Source organism: Diadema antillarum, unplaced genomic scaffold, assembly GCF_040938485.1.
Source record: "Diadema antillarum isolate AM-2024a unplaced genomic scaffold, OU_Dant_1.0 seq00001540_RagTag, whole genome shotgun sequence".
Lineage (NCBI taxonomy): Eukaryota > Metazoa > Echinodermata > Echinoidea > Diadematoida > Diadematidae > Diadema > Diadema antillarum.
Window position 1 is genome coordinate 262054 of NW_027272271.1, and position 25275 is coordinate 287328.

The 25275-nt window shown below is 38.6% G+C and overlaps 1 protein-coding gene across 1 annotated transcript; it reads left to right on the forward strand.

Annotated features, from left to right (window-relative positions):
- Nucleotides 1–17852: 17852 nt before the first annotated feature.
- LOC139710561 (uncharacterized) lies at nt 17853–23097 on the forward strand. Its single transcript, XM_071622491.1, has 3 exons — nt 17853–18093; nt 20009–20128; nt 20785–23097. Exons 1-3 carry the CDS (start codon nt 17853–17855, stop codon nt 22635–22637), a joined length of 2214 nt encoding a protein of 737 aa, XP_071478592.1. The 3' UTR covers nt 22638–23097.
- The last annotated feature ends 2178 nt before the right edge of the window (nt 23098–25275 follow it).

The window sequence follows — 25275 nt, forward strand, 5'->3', positions numbered from 1 at the left end:
AGGGGATGAGGGGAGTGGGGAAGGGTGGGGAAGCAATTCCTATTCCCTCACTCGAGTATTGCTTAATATTTTCCTCATATTAAATAATCAAACCAGTTATTGATAATTAAAATCTTATACATGTACTTCTTATTAGAACCTTGGTCATGTTTACTACCTATTACACAATAACTGTCACTTCGACATCAAGCTGGTATGATGCATTAAGCATCCATCTTGATATTTACACAAAAGGGTATACACATCATAAAAAGAACACGATGAGCATCTCTGTGCTCAATTTACTGTAGCGATCAATAACCACAACAGTGCACGTATTTACAAAATTATATAATGATTACCCTATAAATACATTGTATACCTATCGAGGGTACGCTTGGCTTATTTCAAAGACATACTATGTAATAGGTGGAGGGTACTCCCTCCACTCCACCTCCATGTTGTCAATTATCTGGTTCAACTGGCAAATAAACATAAGAAAGACTAGAATAATTCTATTTGTTGTTATACTTCCATATTGCATATTTCAGTATAAAATCAAATAATAAGGTCACGGGAATACATCAAATATTTCTTCTCTAAAACATCCATCAAAAGGCATTTATATCTACCAAAGATCATAATTCTAGAAAAACATGGAAAAGAGCTCCAAAAATCCTTAACTGGAGTATGCAAAGAAGATTCTAGACAAAATATACATCATAAAATTCAGCAAAGCCAGCTGTATCTTCCTATATATGAATTATAACTCTGTTTGAAATATTCTTGAAATTTGTATAGGACCTTGAAAGGTCACCCATCAAATCACCAATTAATTCTCAAAACCTGGTAAAGAGCTTCAAAAATCAATAAATCCACTTCTACTCAGAGATATGAGACACACAATGTACTACTACAATGAGCATACTGTGTAGAACAATCTAAGCTCCAGTTCTACCCCCAATTTGTACTAATTAAAATTTTTATTCTTCAACTCCATATGCCACTGTGTATTACAATTTCCCAAAACATGGTAAAGAGAGCCAAAAATCATAATTTCTGCAATTTCATATAAAATTCCCCCAAACAACATATCATCTTAACCGGAATATTATTTCCTATCATAATAACCACAAATTATCTAACAATTCTATATTTTACCATTTATTTTTGTTCTCTAACCCCCTTTTTCAAATCTTCCCTCACTCTTCCTATGCAACCCACATTATAACATACAGCAATTATACAACAACAGCAAACCCAAAAGATGTTCACCCCAATAAATATTCCCGTTCTGCGTGAACTAAAATCCCTTACCATTCAAATATATTGTTTAACACCTAAAGGGCCTTTAATTATCTCTTAGCTATCAGCACCAACTATAAATCCTAACATCTTCTTACTCACGTTGCTGGGATTCAAGAGGGAAAACAAATCTGTAACTTCTGAATTATAACAGATCAGCTGTGTCGAGTAAACAGTCGTCTGCATATGCGCGTTTTTATACCCGTCGGCCCCTTTACTCTAGCGCGTACTCTACACTATTTACGCGTATTGTTTACTTCTTCATTGGTAGTGTAACGCGAATGCGCTACCACAGCGCTACTTCAGCGCAACTTCCTTCTCACAGCTGCATATAGACTGATTCATTACACACATAGGGGTTCTTGCAACTATGAAGAAAAATTATCGTAAGTTACGTTGACAATACAAAAAGGGACTGCAAATTATGACAACTATCACCAGAAAAGATGCCAAGAAAAGCAGGTAAGTACCTACAAATATAAATCTCTAATTCGTCCCTCCGTATATTAACTGTTATTACCACCCTACTTGTTAATAGACAAGGCAACCTAGATTCATGTGCTGTACGAGTGACAGCAGTGTATACAGTGTATCTGTGGACTCGCAGTGTAAGGGTTCGTATACACAGTACACACGTAAGTTCTATGTACCGTACACAATCTAACGAGTAGGCATAGGTCAGTATAAATGAACTCATACATAGTCTTTATCCATGTCTCGTTGTAGTGGCATGTACACATACAAGTTCAAAAAAAAATGAATTTCAGGGTGTTCTCGCCACAGTATTATTCGCCACCAGCCTTTGTCTATACACATGGTATTTGGAGCTCTGTAGTATCGGTGGCAGAGCGTAATTTATTTTCATAAGTGGTGGGGAGAACAATTCTATTTTATCATGAATATTAAGGAGCAGAATTATGTAGGCAGTGAAAACTCAACAAACATAATCTTGATACGTGTTTTTGTTTTGTTTTTTTTTTTAGTGTACAGGCAACCAATGTATTATGCAACTATATCTCATTAAGTAGTGGAGATACACTACTTTTATCGCCTGCATGCTCAAAGCAGAACGCCGGCTGCTCGATTCGGAAAATGTCAAAGCCTGGCTTTTCATTCGTGCAGGTTAACATTTATGTGAGCAGAGTTACAGTCAAACCTCTTCCCCAAAAACGTTGAGCACTTTGCCTGTTTGTATTCTTCCAAACAATGTCAGAATTTTTTTAGTCTCCTACCGTCGTCTTTTCCAGCTTAAGATGCCAGACATTTCACAATTCTTTTCATAACATTATAACCACTACATTTGCCGTTTACTGCATTTATACAGTATGTTAAATTGTTGTATCGTGTGTGTCATCTCATTGTATAAAGAATAGTTTTCTTTTCATTTCTTTTTCAGTGTGTGTGATACCACTATGTATTTTTTGTTTTGACAAGTACGAAGGTGAGGTATAAACAGAAAATGAAAACTTGTGAAAACTTAATCATTTTTCATGAAATGTACAATATCTTTCTTTTCTTGAATTCAAGTAAAAAAGAGTGAGAGAGAGAGGAAGAATAAAGATCTGCCTTATCTTGATTTTACTTCTTTTTTTTTAAGTCAAAGTCAACGTGAAGATGTTAACGATATCATCGCCATACATTATGCACCACTGTCACAATGAGCAACATTTTCTCTTTGTTATTTACTCTGCAACTTTGACACGTAAGCATTCAAATCGATAATCCATATTAATTATACATTGTGATAAAAAGCGAAAATGAATATTATACAAGGGATATTTTTTCATAACAGTATAAATAATTCAAATTATTTCGGGCCGTATAGATAAAGTGTGTTCTTACCTATAATCAGATAATCGTTCGTCAAAGTGGTAAATGAAATTCATTGGAATGTAGACAATGGTAGAGTGGGGATATTCATGGAATGATTGATTTTTAGGAACATAGAACCGAAGATATAGACGGGAAGTGCGTTGCTGCATACATATACATTGTTGTATATAAAATTTTCCTAACTTAAATAAAAACACACCTTTGATTTTTAACAGCTTATCAGAAGCAAACAGTGGATTTGTATATCAAAGAACGCTTGGGAGAATTACACATACTTTGTACTGCCACTAACAAAATCGGCTGATTATAACCAATAATTACTACTGGCTCTATTCCTGTTATGCAATGTACCACAAACAATTATAATAATTTGTAGTTCATTCCTTCTTACTAATCTATATTTGACCACAATCAATTCGACAACGACTTCCTCTACAGCTGTAGATACAAAAAAAAAAGTTCTTCAAACACTGTGTGAACATAATCGTTACAAAAAAAAGAACCCTCAAATTAAACATAATATTTCCCTTTACTTCCATCAGCCATTTTAAGCATCTCAAAATACGAACATTACTACAGCGAACATGATTTCCTTCATGAGTATACTATACCAATATAATTTCCTACGTTGCAAAATTTATCTACCATAACTATTGGTCGAGCATTCCACTTGAATTTACATGAGATTCTTCATTTTATGTTCTTTCATTTCATGTTCTATCACTTTAATTCGTTGCATAAGTGAAGAAACGTTCGGCCTCAAACAATGATTAAAATTGAGCAAAATGAAGAAATGCATCTTGTGCGAACAACTTTTCAGTTCTCAGATGACGAAGCCCCGAATAGCCTCATCATCTGGCGTATAAGGTACTTGATTACCTCTTATTTTGATAATTCAGTGTCCTACATTTGATATTACAGTGGACTCCCCTTATAATGAAGTCCTCGGGACCGGCAGTTTTCTTCCGTTATACATGTATCGAAATTTCGTTATAACCGAAAAAATAAACAATAAAAAAACATAGAGCGGATATAGGGCCTGGATCTTTACTTCGTTGTAAACCGGAATTTTCGTTATAACTGTGTTCGGAGTGCCCTGTAATGCATTCTTTTCATATCCACACAATCGCCGTCTTAGATATTATCAGTTTATCATTATAATTAAACCATGACTGCTTATTTTTTAAAGTATGTCAGCCAAAATAAAACAACAAAACAAAACAGATATTTATTCACTGTATCACCGAGTAAATGCACCATAATGCTGTAGCAAATAAAGTGCACGTAAATGTGAAATTTTGGGGCTCTACGCAGAGTTCCTAGTATGTTCAATCTATACATACACTACAACATGCACCGCCAATCTACAAGACTCAATGTCACGTGATGCAAATTAAACCAGTACTTGTGAGATATAACTGAAATATATCACAACAAAAATATTCCTTGTGCTCTGTCTCCTATTACGTAATACACACTTCTGATAAAGTTGAGCACAGTCATCAAATAATACGAATAAGTGCAAGTGAATGCCAAAAGTAGAAGAAATTTCCAATTGTCGTTTACAACTGACAATCTTTGCATCATTCATAACATCAACAAATATGCACAATAATTGAATACAAGAAAGTCGTTTGAAAACTTCGCTATGTGTATCCTGCATCAGGCTTAAGCTGCCTCGATCTGGATGAGCATTTGTACGTTCCATCAGGTACATTGTGCGAAAAAAGTAATGCTACGTTAACACCCTGTTCCCGGCAGCCACGGCAGTTGCTTTTCAGGCCACCGTGAACAAAATGGGGTGGACATGAGACATCGCAGTGAGACGGGATAGGAAAACGTGACAGGCCGTGATTGCCTTGGATGCCATGTCAGATTTTCAAAATGTCAAGAAAAGCTACCACGGCAGTCCCGGTGCTAATGAGAAACCATGAATGCCGTAATAACATGGGGAGGACGCAACAAAACATAACGGCACGTAATAGGCCGTAACAAAACTCGGTGGCTGTCCGAGGGAAAATATTGATAATCTAGTCTGACCAGACGCCGGGAGAACAGCGTCTGATAGTTCTATGTTATCGGGGCGAGGACTGGAACGAACAAGACTAGAAAGAGGTGAAGCAAGAGAATGTCTCATCTACCCACGACGCATCACGTTTCGGGCAAACGGGGCTGCCGTGGCCGCCCGGAACATGGTGTAAACGCAACATAAACTATATATGATACAAATGCTTTCACTACTCTCGCTCTGCGCGCGCTTTGTTCAGGTAGTACAAGACGCCTCTTTCGTTGTCCCTTCCTACCATCGAGTGTAACCTGTACTGCGGTGGGAGACTGTCCCTGACTACGTCGAGTTGGACCCAGTCGAAGTCCACGCACTTCAGGGTTTCGCTGGGATGGACGTCTCTGGGAGTGATGACCGGATGGGATTCCTCGGGAGTGCGGACCACTTGGCGGAAGGCATCGAAGGCAGCCAGGCAGCTCGACATCGACTCATGGATCGTGCCGAGCTGCCCCTCCAAGATCAGAATCTCGTCTACGCTGGTCGGGAGGTAGTCCGTGGTGATCTCGAGCTCCAGCGAATTCTGTGGATGAACATCATGCGGTGAAATATTTTTTCTTCACCGCATCGTAGTCCTTATGCACGCGCGCACATACACAGACACACACTCTTACACGATCTCTTTCGATCTCTCTCACACAAACATTATAATGTATAAAAATCAACAGAATCATACCTAATTACTCAAAATTACTTTTACGTGTAATGTTTCAATCGTTTAGAATCAAGATGTGTCCTCTGTATGTCGTAAAATGTATGATGAGAATGTGTTTCCACATGCATTTCTTTTTGGGTATTCAACTTACCTGAGCCAAAGGCTCAAGTGAGCTTTTGCGATCATTCTCGGTCCGGCGTCCGTCTCTTCTTGCCCCATAAAACTATTTGAGGATAATTGTCCCTTAATTCCCATTCATCTCATTTCAAAATTCATGGAGTGTAGGATAAATGTCGCTCCCCTTTAGGAGCAAATTTGTTGTATAAAGTTCAGTAATCTTGAAATATAACGTCAACAGGCATATAAAGCAGTGCGCATGCGCAAAATAATTGCTGAGCTTCGTAACGAATGACAAACCTTGCATTTAAAGGAATCGCACAGTTTTGGTTGAGACCTAATTTCAGGTTTCTAACATTTTTTGGTGAGATAATGAGAAACCTCTTATGAAATATGAAAGAGCATGTAATTCCACGAGGAATTCAATGTTTATTTGATGAAAATTGGTTTTGAAATGGCTGAGATATCCAAAAAAAGAGCGATTCTAATAGAGTGTGGGACCCACACTTTATTATGATTGCTTTGTTTTACTTTGTTTTTGGATGTTTCTGTCATTCCAAACCCGATTTTCATCAAATAAATTTTGAATTCCTCTTAAAATGGTATGCTCTGTACTAAGTGTTTTCTTGGTATCTCGCAAAAAGTTAAAAGTCCAAATTATTCTCATCTCCACCAATACTGTACCATCCCTTTAAAAATATTGATCAAACTATGCTCAAGATGCAAGAATAAATACCTTCGCCAATTTGTCAACCAGCCATAAGATGAGATTTCTGTCAGTCTGCACCACTGGCTTGCCCATGAGTTGTGAGATGCTCTCCGCGAAGCCCTGTGTCGCCTCCCTCAGAATTCTTGTGCCATTCCCCAGCCGCTCGACGCTGTGCATCCTGGCTAAGAAAGCTGCTGAGGACGATTCTTGGGAAGACAGCACCACCTCCAGGTCCTCGTAGCACTCCTCTAAGTTGGCCTGAGCGGAATCGAGCAACTGACAGACCGAGGCCAGGACGGTTGCACAGTCGATGCGGGCAGGTCTGGGACTGTGGCCTCCTGCTGGCGTTATTGTCCCTCCTTGAGAAGTCATCGTACTGAGCTAGAAGTCTGAAGGACAAAAAATAATTCTTAGTCTTAATTTTTGAATGAAATCAGTGCAAGCGGAGTACAGGGTATCGTTTCATGAACGTTGTCAGCGCTGACAAGTTGTCAGTCTCTGACAATCACCATGGTAACAGTCAGTGACCAGAGCATCTCAGCCAATCAAAACCAAGGATTTTGCTGAAATTATTGTCAGAGACTGACAACTTGTTAGCACTGACTAATTGATGTAACACCCCCCTGGAGTCTGCCCTTAAAAACCCGCCGACTCACGGCTATACAACTGACAGACTTTGGATCCGAAACCAATCACAATGGCCTCAGAATAAAGACGCGTGTTTATTTCAGATCCAAAGTCTGTCAGTCATATACTAGTAATGTGTGGCAGGCTTAAGACCCATATTACAGTGGCGGACCGACCCGATGCCCGCCTATTACTCAGTATACGTTGCAGTACTCGACCCGGCAGTTTCTCACATGAAAATATGTACATCAATACTCACTATATACAAATATATGAAAGCGGGACTAATACGTACATATATTTCATTGTATATATCTTCAAATATACGGCGGAAGAGGCTGTTATCGATAGGCAAATCGCATGACTTGTATGAGTGGCGGCCATAAGACATCATGGCTCTCTTCTTTTTTCCTTTTGTTTTTAGATTGAAGGAACAGAACACTACACAGAATGAATGAAATATTTTCAATGCCATTTAACCGAGGAGGACAACACGAGGGAATACAATAAGAATTGAAAAAAAAAATGATTAAAGGGATGTTACAGCTTTGATTGAGACCGGGGATTAAGAATTTATTCAATTCAATTCAATTCAATTCAATTCAATTCAATTCATTTATTTTCATTCTTCTTCTTTTTTCTTTTTCAACAAAAATATAACACAAGATAGATCAGGTTTTACATCATAAACAAAGAACATTTGTCTTAATTAATAAATGGTATCAATAAACATAGGAGCGCATACTGGCAAAAAAAAATAATACAAAGTCATGCTTCAGTTGAAAAAAAAAAGGAAGAAAGAATAGAGAGGTTCACTAGAAAGCAAAGCTTGTAGATTGTGAACCACTCATAAAACCTATGGATTACTTATTTACAAACACTTGTGACGAATATAATATACGACAGGCAGGACGGGACAAAACAGAAGAAACACAACAACATGACACAACTTGCCAGAATAGATGAAAAGTATGGAAGGAAAGAAAGAAAAAAAGAGAGAATGAGAGAATACCTACACGCTGAACAAGGGAAATGGAACAGAGGATGGTAGAGAATGTGCTTCATAGAGTTGGTGCTGCATGCAGCTGAGCAAGGATTGTAATGGCTACTTCTTTACGTAATAATGAATTCAGTGATTGAATAATTGGTGGGTGGATGATGAACCCTGAGGTTAACAAAAACTATAGCTATTAATGGGGGGAAAAAAAACATATCAGGGAGGATTTAATAAAAAAAGTTTCAACTTGCGCTTAAAAGAATACAAAGATGGGGAATTTTTATTTCACAGCTCAGTGAGTTCCAAAATCTAGGACCGGTGTATATAAATGTATTCTGAGCCAATAAAGTTCTCCGGAGGGGTAAATGAAACTCATTAGATTGTCTAGTGGGATAATCATGAAAAGACTGGTTCCGTGGGAACAATGAATTAAAAATACTGGGAAGTGCATTTACATTGTAATTAAACATAAACTGACCAAGTTGAAAAAAATACAAATCTTTAATTTTCAAAATCTCATGTTTAGTAAATAATGGCTCTGTATGGGAACGTGGCGGGACGCCACAAATAATACGAATAACCTTTTTTTTATAACAAAAGTAATTTATCTAGTAAGTTTTGATGGGCACTACCCCACGCTAGGATTCCGTAATTAAGATAAGATAAAATTAGAGAAAAACACAACGTCAACAAAGAGGACAATGGAATATGAAACTTGAGTCTATTAATAATACCAATATTGCGTGAAATTATTGTACTAATGTTAGTTATGCGGCCTCCACGAAAGTTTATCATCCACTGTGATACCAAGGAATTTTATATGAGAAACTCGTTCTAACAAAGTGTCATCAAAAGCAATACCTGTGTCTAAATCTTTTAAAGAATTACTAAAAAGCATATACTTAGTTTTCTGAAGATTAAGAGATAATTTATTAGCTCTTATCCACTGAGTTACTTTTTCAATTCGGAATTAACTATGCGTACAAGAGTATCTGGATTTTGGTGAGAAAAGAAAATATTTGAATCGTCGGCAAAAAGTATAAATGAGAGTATGTCAGATGATCTGCAAAAGTCATTGATATAAATGATAAAAAGTAAAGGTCCTAATAAACTACCCTGTGGGACGCCACATTTAATTTAAATTTCTGCGAGATAATAAGAAACCACTAATAAAATATTTAAGAGCATACAATTTGAAGAAGAATTTAAGAGTTAATTTGATGACAATTTGTTTTGAAATTATTGAGATATCAAAGAACAAAGTAAAACAAAGTGGTCCTAATAAAAAAGATGGGCCCCACCTTTTATTTGTTACCTCTTTGTCTGGGATATCTAAGCCGTTTCAAAACCAAATTTCATCAAATAAATTCCTCTTCGAATTGCATGCTCTTGCCATAATTATGTCATTAGAGGTTTCTCATTATCTCACCAAAAGGTTGGAAACCTAAAACCCCATTTCAACCAAAACTATACCATCCCTTTAAGTTACAAAAGTAAGGGGGTAGCTGATTGGGAAAAGTATAGGGAGAAGAGAAGAGGCGAAGAGAAGAAAAGAAAAGAAAAGCGATAGGATATATGGTGTTCAGGAGTTGTCAGGGATTGTCCTTTGTGAAGAAAATAAGAGTCTTGAGATAACATGCATGAGAGGTGTACCCTGGGTTGAAAAAAGGGCAAGATTTCAAAGAGTGAAAAGATTTGTTTGAGCTGGCGCAACTGCGGCCACAATCGAATAATCATTGGAGGAGACGGACGCGGAATGCCTGAATGCATCGACGCATAGAATCTTGACGGGAACAACTCACGATGCACAGACATACAAACAGAGAGACAAACAGACACACACACACACATCATGACATCAAATACAACACAACTCTTAACACACGTCATATCGAGGTCATCGCAGTCATTATATATTTATTAGCTGATATCCAGATTTCGATTTAGGCTCATAAAGATGTGCTCATATCAATAGGTAGCCGGACCAGACGCCATGCTCCGCTATTTATACAGCGACTGGGCTGTGTACAGTTAATATAGTCGATAGGCGCATTCAACCCACAACAGACTGCATAAACAAGCTATGCCATGCAAATGTGATACTATGTTGACCTGTGTTGATTCATGGCATCCTCAACATCACAAGTATAAATGTGGCCAAAATGAATAACTCAATACGTGCCATTTTTATATAATGGTGTTTCTACCACTTTTCCACAGATTATACTTGGATACGTCCACAGAAAATCTTTTAAACCAAGAATCTGCCAATGACATCATCTGTCAATACTGCATACTATAAAGCACAATTTTGATTGACAAAAACATTGCAATGTACCCTCCCCTACATAGACATTTCCCTGCGATATCTTTTGTTAATCATATACTATTATTAGTAATGGGTCGCGGAACGGGGGTGGGGTTGGGGGGGGGGATGAGGGGCTACATTGACCCTTGACCCCACCCCACCCTACAAAGCTTATAAAGTGTACTAATAAACTCTGGTTAGTAACATGGAAACACGCAAGTAATGCTCAATCTAAAGGGAAGGGGCATTCTAATGTCTTTTAGTTAGTGGTTGACAGAATAAACTGAAAGCGTGAACTCAACGAGCATGTTTAGATATATACATTAAATACTGATGACACGTATTTGCAAACAAACTGCAGTTATACGAAGTGATTACTAAGTGCTAACAGCACCACTACGGAAATGACTGAATTGAATATTACTATAATCAGTGATAATATGCGGCTATTAGCGTACATGTACACTTCGTTTATACCGTGGGAAAATGTAACTATATACCCTATATATATTATATTGACTGGAGACATCGCTGTTATAAGGGCTGAAGGCATGAGGTGATTACTATCTAACATACCAATGTGTAAAATAAATTGCTTTAGGTTAGTTTCTATACAAGCACAGCTGTTGGATATTCTTTTGTGTTACTCGGCGTTTTATATAAGGAGCATGAAAGATGAGAAATATGCCATTCCCTTAGATTTCTGCAACATATTGATAATATGCTGTTACGGAGGTTAACTTGGCCTAACGAACCATCATAACCACCAAAAATACCCAACCAGACTCTTAAACAATTAAGGTGTTTGGTCGATATCGGTCATATCGTCGAACTCCTTATTTACAACAATAAAGTGCCCAGAAATACAATGCACATGTATCTATAACACTTCCCCCCTAAAAGAGTGCATTTAACGTTTTCAACACAATGGACTCTCACCTTGGCACGATAGTAGAATGCACGATGTATCTATAACAATACACATAAACTCGTCAAGACTGTTACTGATTAAGAAAGAAGTGACTTCTGGGATACCGAGAAGTGACACTTAAGATTTTGTTGCTGTTGTTTTTGTTGCTACCAACGGTATCACCCACCTTTAACGAGAATAGAAGAGAGGATGAACAACGTTCTATTTTCCGTGTTGTTTAATGTTGTCTTCAACAAGTGCAGACACAACGCACAACGGCAACTTGCAACACGGGCACGGGTACTGTTGATGGGCAAGCGAGTTGTTTATGTCAGCCCTGGTAAGAATGTGATTTTGAAGGGATGATAATTTTCAATGGTGTCTTTTCTCTCTTTTTGTTAATTGGTATCAGACTTTTACCCCGTTCCAGTCCATGGGTTTTATTCGCAAAATCCCCTTTTTAACTCTGAATGTAAGGAATTCCTTTGGAAGTCTCGCGCTGAAGGTTTTCTTCTTCCTTGCTTTCATTGATTGTATGAATGATAACAATAAGAATTTTCCCAGGCGTGCTCCCAGCTAAACGAGGTACCAACAAGGGAAAGTGGATGACTGTCACATGAGCGGCCTTCCGTTTTTGTCATTTATTCTGTCGTGTTTATTCATATATGAATCATTCAGATCGAAACAGACCAAGTAAAGTTAAATCAACATAAAAAAATGGAGTTTTGATTGTGTTTACAACGTTGAAATTTGACGTAAACAATTATTCAAGTAAGAGATTCACAAAGATATAAAATCAAACACGCAACGTTTAGCTTAATGGATCTTCGAGTTTCGGTTTCGCCCCCCCCCCCCCCCCCTCTCACTGCAGCTGATGCAACGCTGGTGTTGTGAGACCTTAATTAGTAGGTCTAGATCGTCAAGAGATTTGGCCTTCAGGTAGACGTTCACCGTACCACCGCAGTCGTCCCGACGTCGAAGGAAGTCTCGTGGATTATGGATGACTGGAACCCGTATCGAGCTTCGACGGAGGTCGACGTGGTAACTGAAATGATTCTCCATTTCCTGATCCCTATACAGCCAATTCTTACAGTCAACCTAAGACCCAGACAATATTTGTAATAAAAATTTGCTTTAAAAAAACAAATTATTCCTACTTGATATATTAAGACTGCAACACAAAAGCTAACCTCACAGCCCGATGAGCTTGCCTGAACCTAACACTTTGATGTAATGCGGCATAACTGAATCTAATTAACTAAGTTTCTTTTGTACTTCTTGTTTTGAATAATCAACACTAATTGGAGACGGCAGTGGCCTAATGAACTTCAATCTGTATAAGTCGACACTACATCTTGTGGCATCTTATATTGCGCACAAATCTATTCCTTTCCTGAAAGTGACTTACCTTTATATTTCAACTGCAATTGAGAAATTGTATCTTCTTGACTTTGTTTAAATGGAAGCTTAAAGTGTTCAGGCTTAATGGTATACTGGAAAATCACGGAACTGCAAGGTTGAAAAGATCTCGTGCAAGTTTGAGACGAGAGAATGAACTGCATTAAGCCTGAAGCATGCTGGCTACTTAAGAATCATAATCGAATATACAACTTTGGTTTGCTCATAGAGAGTGCTCATTGTGATAATCAAAGATATAATGACCTAAACAGGAGTTTTAAAAAAAAAGTTTGACGTCACCGCATGAAGTGCTATTAGTTGATCATAAAAAAATACAGGATCACAAAGCAATTAGATAACTTATTGAACTTTTTCTTGCTTGCTTTACATCATTGTGTGTATGATGACTGTGTGTACATGGATATCATGTCTCCCGGAGGCCGTTATAGTCAAGCGAGCTGCTTGTCGATAACGGTCTGCTCCACCTGTACGACTATACACCCTACGACAAAATGATAATTGTTGACGCATATCATTACAATACATAATCATATGAATTTCTTTAAAGCACACTCTCGCTTCAATTGTCGCTGATGTGAACAATTTTGATTTTGTCACAATGATTTCATTTGTACAAGTGGAGAAATAATACAAAGTGAAGCTTAAGATGAAAAAACCCTGAAACTCCACAACGATGTGAACTGAAATGTTAATGTATGTACGTTTTAATGTGCTGATATACTTCGGTATGGATCTCTGAAAACGTATAGACCCCAAGTTGTGCAATCATTTAGTGCCATAGAAAGAGTAACAATTAAAACAACAGAGAGGTGGGTTTTTTTTTTCAAAATCGGACTTGAAACATAGAGAGGGGGGGGGGGGGAGTCATTCCACATATCCGCGAAACAAGAATTGTCCTAAATCGCGATCAGGGCTCAAGTCCATTTTTTTTCCCCTGGTGGCCCGTTCGAGCCACTAATATCTCTAAATGTCAAATTTTGGTGGCCCGAAATAGAAGGAACCATATTGATCCATGTCGAATCCAACAGGTACCTGATCAAGCCACTAAAAGATGACATGTTTTTGTTTGTTTGTTTGTTTGTTTTGTTTTGTTGTTTTTTTGTTTTGTTTTGTTTTGTTTTGTTTTGTTTTGTTTTTTTTTTTTGGGGGGGGGGTCTCGAACCCTTGCTATATAGGAATCACAAGTTGTTGTCGAATACAAATAAAAGGAAGTGTTTACATAACTTACCTCGTGCGTCTCCTGATATCAACCTGAATACATTGGGCCCCATACTGGATAAATTTTTGCAAAGTTTTCTTTCAAAATCTAAATGAAAATTAATAAGTCGGCGTATCCTTTGCGCTAAATCATTTATTCTTGAATAATATACAGTGAAAATGCTTCCAGGAGCAAGGGGTTGTATCATCACCCAGTCTCTTTTTAGTTTTGCAAATTGCCCGCTCTCTTTTCAGTATTGCAATTAGATTTTTTTTCTTTTTTTTATGAGGGGACTGCATGCTACAAGCTCTGCCTTCTAGCAATCCCTTCCATTTGCGAACAATTTTGTTTCGGAATTTACCAAAAAGATATAGCACTTATTTGTATATCTGTTTAACAAATGCATCTGTCTTTATTAAATGATATTGTGTTTATTTGTTGTACTGATTTCGTGACATTATCTATGTACACAAGCGTTTCATTGTATACTCAATCTATTGGAGATGAAATAAAACAACTAAACTTGAGACATCATGCTAAATTGCCGCCGAATGTGTTTTAGTATTCAAAGCAAACGGGAACGTTTTCACATGACCATATCATTTCGATTTGTAATTGACATTTCTGGCTATTCGCTGTTCCATGCAATCAAGTAAATTCGTGGTTTTTTTTTAAATTTTTTTTTACGTCCGGTATGGTTGGATCTTCTACTTTTCAGCATTTCTGATTCATTCATTTTTTTTTTAAGTTGAAGTTAATTTTAACACTGTGTAGAATTGCAATGTGAAAATGAATAGGAGGCAGGTGCTATCCAACCATCACATTATATGGGTAGTGGGATAGAGAGATTTTGTTTCCCTTTTCTCGGCCTTTAATGATGACTATAATAATGGTGTCCCAGTCGTAATTCTGCACACCATGCATCAATGCACCACTTGAGGGGGCACTGATGTGGCACAAAGGTGAATATGACTCTTTAAACCAATCCAGTACTATAGGTCCTTGAAAAAGACTTTTTTGCCTACCATGTCCCGTCTCCACCCAGGTGTACCCAGGCGTATACTAGTAGGTCGAAATAGGTGTCAGGCAACGCTAAATAGGGCGACGATATATTTACAGGGCCCTCAGGTAGACCAGGGCTAACACTGAATATGCTATACCCTTCGTGTAAAGAAAATCAAATTATTGTATAGTCAGTATCATGGATAATGTGACGAATGTTTAATAATGATTATATAATGTAGAGGGGCTTTTGCACGCTATAAGTGCCACTCGTCCCTTATCTATGCCCTTATTATAAAATAGTAACCAGATGGTAAACTTATGTTGGCCTTATCTATGTATTTGATGCACGTGATTGCCTTTTTGTATCCAGATTTTGAAAATCTATGATGTGTTGCAGGTCATGACTTCTTTTGCTATAGCTCTAGGGTGCTGAACTTATTCCTCATATTGATATACGCTTCATTTAAAGCATCTGCTACTAAACTATAATTCTCCTCTTACCGGCCAAAAAATCTTCTTTTTTTTTTGTTTTAAAAAAAAATATTCTTCAATATAAAACAAAATATACACGTAAATTTATACAAAATCTTTACATCAATTTCGCGCTTTCATCAATGGAAACAAAATTATACAAACCAATTTTTACAAAGTCTCAACATCAATTTCGTAATCTTTTCTACCAAACATAAAACACAATTCATATACAGCCATATCTCTTTTTTTTCTAACTTGTTTTCACTACAAATAAACATATATTCTCTTTTTGATTATATTCATTCATTGCATTACGAATTATATTATCTAAATCAAAAACACAAAAACGTTTCTTCTCAACATTTTACTTTAACCACCTTTAAATATCAATTGATCTATTGATTGAAGTTTGGCAATTCCTATAGAAAAAAACAAAACAAAACAAAAACAAACAAGCAAACACCCAGCTAGACCACCAGGACTACGAAACTACCCCGTCAATTCTCCCACTTTATACTCCCCTACCCCATTCCCCCTCCCCCCTCTCGAAATCATCCATTGATCCCGCCTGTGGTTGTTTTGAGATCCTCTGGCTGTAGCTACAGTAGCTAGCTAGCTACGCTCGCGATCGCGCTGCTGGGCTTGTTGCGTTCGTGTAACAATGTTCTTAGGCGTCATAAGGCTGCGTTCACATAGAAGTATTCGGTATTCGGTATTCGCTATTCGTATTCGGTATTCGGGCACCGAATACACCGCCACCCGCACCGTCAACTCACCATCCCATGCAGTGAGGATTTCTTCCTCCTGCATCCCAGCAAATCTTATTAACAATTTCTAAACTGCATCAGAATGTCAGTCTACATGCTTATTTTTTGCTAAAGGGCAAATCCAGACCAAAAGTGTCGTTATTTCATAAACGAGAGACGGTATACGCTGCAAAAAAATCGAACAAGCTCGATTCCCACTTTGCTATTCCCACTTTGCTATACTTTTCGCAGCTATTCGTACTTTCGAATAGTGCCCTCTTATGTGAACCGGTGTGAGGAAATCCTATCGTTCGATTCAAGCAGCTATTCGCGTGCCCTCGAAAAACGAGCCCGAATACCCGAAAAGTATACTTCTATGTGAACGCAGCCTTAGGGTCACAGCTGGAGTACGACTCATTTACAGAATGTGAGGAAAATCGAAACCGAGTTTATTACTCGTACAACAACGAAATGATCGGAGGATGCCGCCGTTCTTTCCATGTGATCTGGAAAAGACGTCAAGAAGGAGGTTCCCCGTTTAATTTCTGAATCTGCTGCGCTTCCGTCTTCCAGTTTAATTGACAAAACATAGGTTTGTACAATACAGTCCCATCCCTTCATGTTCATGTTTGTGACTCAAATAAATATATCTAGTCTAGTCTAGGCCTACACTACAGTACTGGTCCTGCGCTTATCACTGGCAGTATTTCGTACTTGATTTTGGAAATGAATTTAGAGGGTCTAGATAGGTGAATGTTAACATGTGATTATTATAGCGCGCTATGAATTTTGATTTCTGTTTGTGCGTATGTGTGTGTGTGTGTGTTTTCATGTTGCAGACATTGCATAATGGTTATTGATTATGGATTATGAATTATGTCTCATAATTGTAGGAACATTTATGACAAATGTTATGTAGAATGTGTGTATTTTTTTTGAATTGTTATATTTTCAAAGGAAATGGAATTATAGATCTAATAAAAAGATCACTGAAAACAAAAAAATAAATAAATATTGCCTATGATGTAGAATTCTGAATTAAATGTACTAGTCTAGGTTCTGGTAGACACTTCTAGATTTCTAGTTCTAAAACTTGTGTTACATTTTCTATATGCCAAACTTAGACGGAAAGATCCGTCTGTCCGGAGGAGTCTTTTATTCATTTATTTGTTGTTGTTGTTTTTTTGACGTTATCGCTCTCCTCCCGTGAAGCCAATGCCAGACGCAGTCTCCGCGGAATATATCCCCGACAACCAGCTACAGACCGATCTTTCGGTCAATGGCAAACTACACTAGACCCAGGGTCTAGCGTGATGCTAACAAAAAAAAAAGGGGGGGGGAGGCATAGCAAAAATGGAAAAACAATGAGAATGAACAGGAGAGAAAGAAACCGAAAGAGTCCTCATTCACTGTGCAGTTGATATGATGCAAGCAGGTGCATTCACCCAATTGGCAGGTAACAGCTGGATGAAGGCTAACTGAACCAGTCATTAACATGAAAATGAAAAATGTGTAAAAACAGTGTGGAATCCCTCAAGTGTAGAAGCCAAGGAGAACGACTGAATATCCTCTACCCATGTCTCATCCTTTTTGCCAATGGCAGGCTGAGCCCGACGTCTGCCTCTCCACACATGTCTGAGCTTTCATCGTCTCCATCGTTGCCTGTGGGAGTAGAGGGGAAATCCCCTGGCCCTGTTTCTTCACACCTTGCAACCTCTCCATCAAACAGACCTTCTCACAGCAGAAGCGGTAAGTTCCGATGGAGCGCACTCCAATTTCCTTTCCTTTTTTTAATCTTTACTCTTGCAAGAAGGGGGATACAATTGTACGTATGTCTGTTCTGTAATTTTCATTCATTCAACAGAAATGATTCTGAAAGATCTCTGCATGCAATACAATTTGGAAGTTGCACAAGGAATTAGTTATCGATAGGTTGGTTTTGATAGGACTTACAAACATTGAGCTGAGGAAAATAATTTTGAAAGAAATGTGCATCTGCTATTTGTATTCTATTTTTTATTTTTTTTTATCATTGTTATTATTTTTTGTTTGCTCTGGATGTAGAATTGTACAATATAGTAATCATTAGAAATAATGTAAGTGTACTTTTCACTCCCAATCTAACTTATATCTTGGGAGGACCATTCAGTTTTTGATGCTATAACTTCCATAATATGCAAAGCAACACCAGAGTTGCCAGCCTCATTTCACAATTCTTCCTTCCTTTGATAATTCAGCACTATCAGGACAGTTGGCATGAGTACTCATGGGCCTGAATTCACGAAGGTGGTACGGTACAATTGAAACCATGGTTTAAACCATGGACAAAAACCATGGAGCGCCAAATGTCGCACGGAATATTTCGTTACAAAATTGATCATTTCGTCGACAAAATTACCGTTCCGTTTCGTGGACGAAATGTTCATTTAGCTACAAATGCTGTAATTTTGTTACAAAATAATCTTTTCCTTTGTACCACCTTCGTGAATTCGGGCCAAAGAGTCTACCTTTAAACCTCTCCCTTTGGCTATTCAGATGTATTATAATGTAGACCTTCATTCCTCAGATTATTGCTTTAAAGTCATCCTCTTTAGTTCACTTAAAACCTGCATTTAGAGTAATTTGTGACTGTAGCAAAAGTGTATGCAAATATCAATTCTGACAATCTTTTGAAGCTCAGAACTTTACATTGGCTGTAACATGTATGAAGCATAATACAGTGGACTCCCATTATAATGAAGTCCTCAGGACCGGCAGTTTTCTTTCGTTGTATCAAAATTTTGGTATAACCGGATAAATAATAAAGTAAAAAAGCACAGAGTGGATAACATTTTGGTCCAATTTTTTACTTCGTTGTTACTAGAATTTTGCTATAACCGTGTTCATTATAATGGCAGTACACTGTATAGCTATGGCTTGAATTGGCCTTTCTCAATTGGAATAAACTTCAAGCCAACGTTTGTGGTGATATAGAATGAGTGACCCCAAATGAGGGGAGAGTGAATTCAATACATTCTGGAGTATTGCTGTCTAGTTCTGCGATACCTTGTGTCACACGGGGGAACTTACATCATAACTTGATTACACTCGTGCTATTCACAGAAAAGTTTATTAAAACAATCTGTGAAATTATTTTCAAGGTTTAACCAAAATCAGGAGGTTGTGACAAACAGAAAGTACGAAGCCAAAATTCTGGATGAGATGAATTGAATTTTAATACCACCTACAAAAAAAAAAGCAAACAAACAATTTGGAAATGAAAAGAAAGCTTGTTCAACTGTCTTGCCTATAGATGTTCCACAACTACACCTCAGTAGGAACTGGATCCTCGCTTGATGCGGTTTTACTTGTAGCTTCCACTTGTCACCTTATTCTGAATACACTGGATCCACTATCAGGCGCAGAACTATACTCTTACTATTCACAGCACCGTAGTGCCATGCTGATCCTGAATTGATCAGCCCACACACATGACAGTTATTACATTTTTCCTCTACTACACTGCCTCGGCTGACATCAGGGTTCTGTACTAACCAACAATTATACAGTTACCAATATTGTGTCGCATTGCATTTACTGTACATTTACAGGCCACATCTTCACATCATTATATGATGTGATATACAATGTATGAAATATGTGTCCTGTTCCATCAAATTTTCAGCTCAGCTGGACGTCTCCAGTCATGCAGGTGGGAACTGTGCAGCTCACAAGGTGGCTTACTGCTCAAAGTGTGAGCTGTGGTTTGGGGGCGTTCTAGATTTCATTCGGCACCATGCTCAGCGTGAGTATGAAAATCTAACAGTGACCTTGTGACACATCATTTAATCCTGTTAACCAAACCATTTTCATGGCATGAAATTTTTGCCAATTGAACCTGGCAGCCTTTTTTCATTGGCATGAAATATGTTATTTTTTTACAGTTTTTTTTTTCTTAAGTTTTGCTACTGGCATTTAATGCATATTGTTTAGACAAGAACTTTCATGTGCATTTTAATTTTGCCCCAAAATGTCCTCTTTTACAGTTGTTCATTCATATTTTGTAATTAGTACTTCCTTTTCATTTGTTTTGTTGTCACTTCGAAATATATGGCCCTCAGGGGGAAAAAAAAAACTTTGTGCAGAAGAAAGGAAGGTCAGAACATTAGTCTAGGTGTATAGAGCAGTGAGTTCTCTATACAAAGAGCATTGATATAACAAACTCATGTTGTTACAAGAAATCTTCCCTTGGGTTTTATTGTTTTTAAACCCTTGAAAAAGCATCTTGATTTGATAACAACATGATTCTATTGGTTCCATAGAGTTAAATACTGCAACAGTTGATTGTGTTGTATTCAACATTATGGTATAGTGTGACACATGATTGGTATGGAAAGCATTGACACCATGACTTATGGAATGATGATCCTGTTCATTCTTTTTTTCTGTTACCTCCTGTAGATGACATTGATGAAGCAGCCCCCTGCATCCTCTGTTCACAGTCTTTCTCCACCAAGGACCTGCTGGTTGGTCACTATGTTAGCTTCCACAAGCTGGCACTATTCCAAGTTGGAGAGGATGAAAAAAGTGCCAATGATCAGCTACCTCATGTTGACCACTCCTACCACCGTCCAGAAGATGTACATCTGGGCGGGGCTGGGGAGGGGCAGTTGGACGCTGTGGGAGAGGTTGAGGGAGGGGTTAACGCTGCAGAGATCCTTCCAGAGCTAGTCACAAAGGGACTCAAGTCACTGACACAAGCTGACAATCAAACGGAAAATGTAGCAGGTAATGAAAATGCATCGAGTGCAGCTGCTGAGGGTAGTCCCAAAGGACATTCGCTGCTTGAAGAACAGGAGCTGAGCGAGAGTTTGAGTAACACCAATATTTCTGAACCAAGTGAAACTGGTGATGGGATGGACAAAACTGCTCAGTGTGCAGGAGAGAAGACAGGACCTTTCACAGAGTCACAGGCTTCTCGAACCACATTTCCTGATCTATCCGGTGACGATGCTGCCGAAAGAACAGATTCTCTGGGCCTGGATGCCGGTTTTGAAATCCTTAAGCAGGAAGATGGTAATCTTGGTGATGACAAACAAGAGAATGATGCAACTGATGGATACAGTGATAGCTTTGTCGAGCAGAGCACCGATGATGAACATGATGATGCTGATGATGATATGCAGGTAGAATTTGAGAAAGATGATTTTAGATTTATTTCTGGTCTGCGGCACAAGCAAATACACATAGCGCATAGTAACCTCGTCACAGACATTGGACTGCATGTTTTCATTTGCCTCCACTGTGACTTTGTTGACAATGAGACAGGTCTTATCAACCACATGAAATCTACACACATGGACATTTTGGAGGGAGAGAGGCAAGTAACAGACTATGACAGGATGGTTCCGTCATGCAAGATTCTTCCAGACGATGTCACAGGGGAGGAAGTACTTCGGCTGTCAGAATACCATCAAAGGAACCTTGAGCAAAAACGAGAGGTTGCCTGCAAGCGAAAGAAGCCAGAGCAGGGGAAGTATGAGGGCAAAAAGCTTGAGATCAAGAAGAGGTACGTGGAGGATCGCACGCCATGTCTCTGCCCTAAATGTGGGAAGATTCTCTGTCGGAAGAGCAGCCTCAGGACTCACATCCTAGGGGTCCATGGCCGCTCCCGTAACCACCTGTGTGAGGTGTGCGGCAAAGCCTTCCGGGCAGCGCACCAGCTTAGCCAGCACCGGAAAACCCACCGCAGCAAGCTCTTCAGCTGCGAGCTCTGCGACTTCACCTCGGACATGCGCACCGCTATCTTTGAACACCAGCAGCTGCACCCGTGCAAGTTTGGCCTTTGCCATGTGTGCGGGACAGTGCTGAAAACCAAGACTGCCCTCAAGCGCCACATGAAAGTGCATTCTGAGAGCAGGCCTTTTGCCTGTACCTTCAGGGGATGCACATGGAGGTTCAACAGCGAGGCTCTCTTGAAGGGCCACTTTCAGGCCCACAGCAGTCTAGGAAAGTTCATATGTCTGGAGTGCCAGAGACGTTTTCGCAAACGTCACCATGTCCGCCGGCACCTGAAGAACATTCACGGCAAGGCATCAAACGCCGAAGCAGACAAGAGCGTGGCAGTTGATACCAAAGTCATGGTTCCCCAGGTGCAGTTAGATCAGATCCCTGTCACTCAACTCAGCAAGGGGCATATATTGATCACCACCGACAAGAGCGGGACACCCATATTCTGTGACCCAAGTGAAGAGATCGTCTTTGACTCCAAGTCTAGTAGCAAACTGAATCTCATTGAGCAGAATCCAGACTGATGAACGTTAGTTAGTCTGAAATGTTTGTGTTTCAGAGAATATATTGTCAGTTGCCTATAAAAAACAACACTGACGGGTCAGATGAGACACCTACATGTATGTGATAGAGTATTGATCTGGAATGATTAAGACTGTTATAGTCTGTATGATGCCTGTACAGTAGAATGGAAAAATAGAGATATGACACAACCTGTTGCTAGTGTGCAAATCATAATAATGTTAGCCCACTGTTGTTTTGATTTTCACAGATCATTAAATGGTGGGATGTGATGCGCAACAGATGTACTTTGAGTGGGAGAATGCCGTGTTGTGTGAAGTACTGTATCCGCCATATATTTTGCAGATCTAAAATTTATGCAAATCGGGAATTCCCGACGATTTCGCGAGTAGTTAAATTTGCAATTGTGGAATCTAGAACTGAACGGAAAATGTATATGAGTACATCACATCAACATCAGGATCAGAGTCATTATTTTTGCATGTCTTTAATTTCAGGAATAGCACCTGACTTGAAAAATTCACAAAATATTTGGTGTATACAGTCATTGCATGTTAATCACAACTGCCAAATCACCCATGCTTAAAATGTAGACAGACAGGCTTGCTGAATAACAAATTGAAGGTATTGTTGGCAAGTTGTTCGTGTGGTAAAGAGAGTAAAACTGTAGTAGTTGATGAAATGAACAGTATATGTATTGCCTATCTATGTGAAACCAAGACATAGCAAGAGATATTTCCATTCAGGCACCAAGTTGTGATGATGTGGATAACTCCTGTTTTAACAAGGTCTTTGGGAAGGGCAAGTTTCTTATGTCATGTCAAAATTCCGTTGTAACTACACAAAGAAAGAGAAGATACAGAGAAGATGATTTTGGGACCTGAATTTTACTTTGATGTACATGTATCCAAAATTTTGTTACAACCTTGTTCATTATATAATGGGAGTGCAATGGGTGTGTGCAATTCAAAATACATGTAATGTCTTCCCTTTATATTTACAAGCGATTATTTATTTGTTTGTTTTTCCATGTCAAACCATTGTTGACACAAAATCAAAACCTCTGTTCAAGGTTGCACACTCTGCAAGAATGATTTGTCCTCTTTCATGTAGCATACAATATCCACAAAACATTAATTAGACAGCAAAGGTAGACAAAGATGGGGAGGCATTTGGGTTGAAGGTCCAAGTTCATCATCATTGCTCTGCCATTGATGGGCATTTGCTCAGATTACGGTGCTGCATCATGTGAGTGGCACTTCATTGGTTCAAATCCAAGGTAGTCCCACTCTTTTTATGCCTCCGCCACTAAGTGGTGCTGGAGGCATTATGTTTTTGGGTTGTCTGTCCGTCCTTCCGTAATGAATTCCATGGACAGGGTAACCATCAAAACGTTTTGAGGTATCCTAATGAAACTTGGCATGTATGTGTATTAGGGGGTAAAGTTGTGCCTATCAACTTTTGGGTGCACATGCTGAAGGTCAAAGGGTCAAGGTCAAATACATAAAATTTCACTATTCCCATCATATCTCTGCAATGCCTGAATATATTTTCTTGAAACTTAGTGTATACATGTATTACCCAATTAAGATTCACTGGTGAAAGTTTGGGTCATGAGGTCAAAGGTCAAAGGTCAAAAGGTCAAGTAAAAATATTAAAACTTCACCTTTTTTCTCTGTATCTTGGAAATTATTGTTCAGGGTATCTTCATGGAACACAGTATACATTGTAAATACATGTACTGACTGGCAGTGGTTATTTAGAGAATTTACGGATCATCGGGCCCAAGGTCAGGGGTCAAAGGTAAAGGGCAACACTTCAAAATTTTACTATTTCCCTCGTGTTTATGCAATGCTAGGAGTATTCTTTTTTTAGACACTTGGTGTATGCATGTATAACCTAATAGAGATGCTCTGGAAAGGTTTTTTTTCTTTTGTTTTTGCCTCAAAGGTCAAAAGGTCACGATTAAGTGAAAGTGCTGAACTAAGTTTTCCCTCCATATCTCAGAAGTGGCTCAAGTTATCTTGAAACGTACTTCATATTTATGCATGTTCTGCCTGACAGTGTTTATCTTATGAATTTTAGAGTCAAAGGCCAGATGAAAATGGTAACAATTTACTATTCAATACAGACATTGCACTTTTTCTCCGTACCTTGAAAATTACTCAATGCATAAACATATGAATGGGTCAAAGTCAAGTTAATGTCCTTAAATCCCAAATACGTGCTCTCCTATTCATCCAATTAAACCTAGGTCAAGGAAGGTGAACATTCAACACATTTGCGACAAACTTGTCATTTTAATATTTTGCCAATTTTGTGAAAATGTAATCACACATTGTCCACATGTACTATCTAGACCTATTAGGAGAATCATGCATTATGGCAGAGGCATACCAGTCGCCATAGTGACATTTCTAGTTTATTAGCTCACCTGAGCCAAAGGCTCAAGTGAGCTATTGCGATCGCCCTTCGTCCGGCGTCCGTCGTGCGTCGTGCGTCGTGCGTCGTCCGTCGTCCGTCGTCCGTCGTCCGTCGTCCGTCGTGCGTCGTCCGTCGTGCGTCGTGCGTAAATTTTTACATTTTCATCTTCTTCTTGAAAACCCCATGACCGATTTTCATCAAACTTGGCAGGTAGCA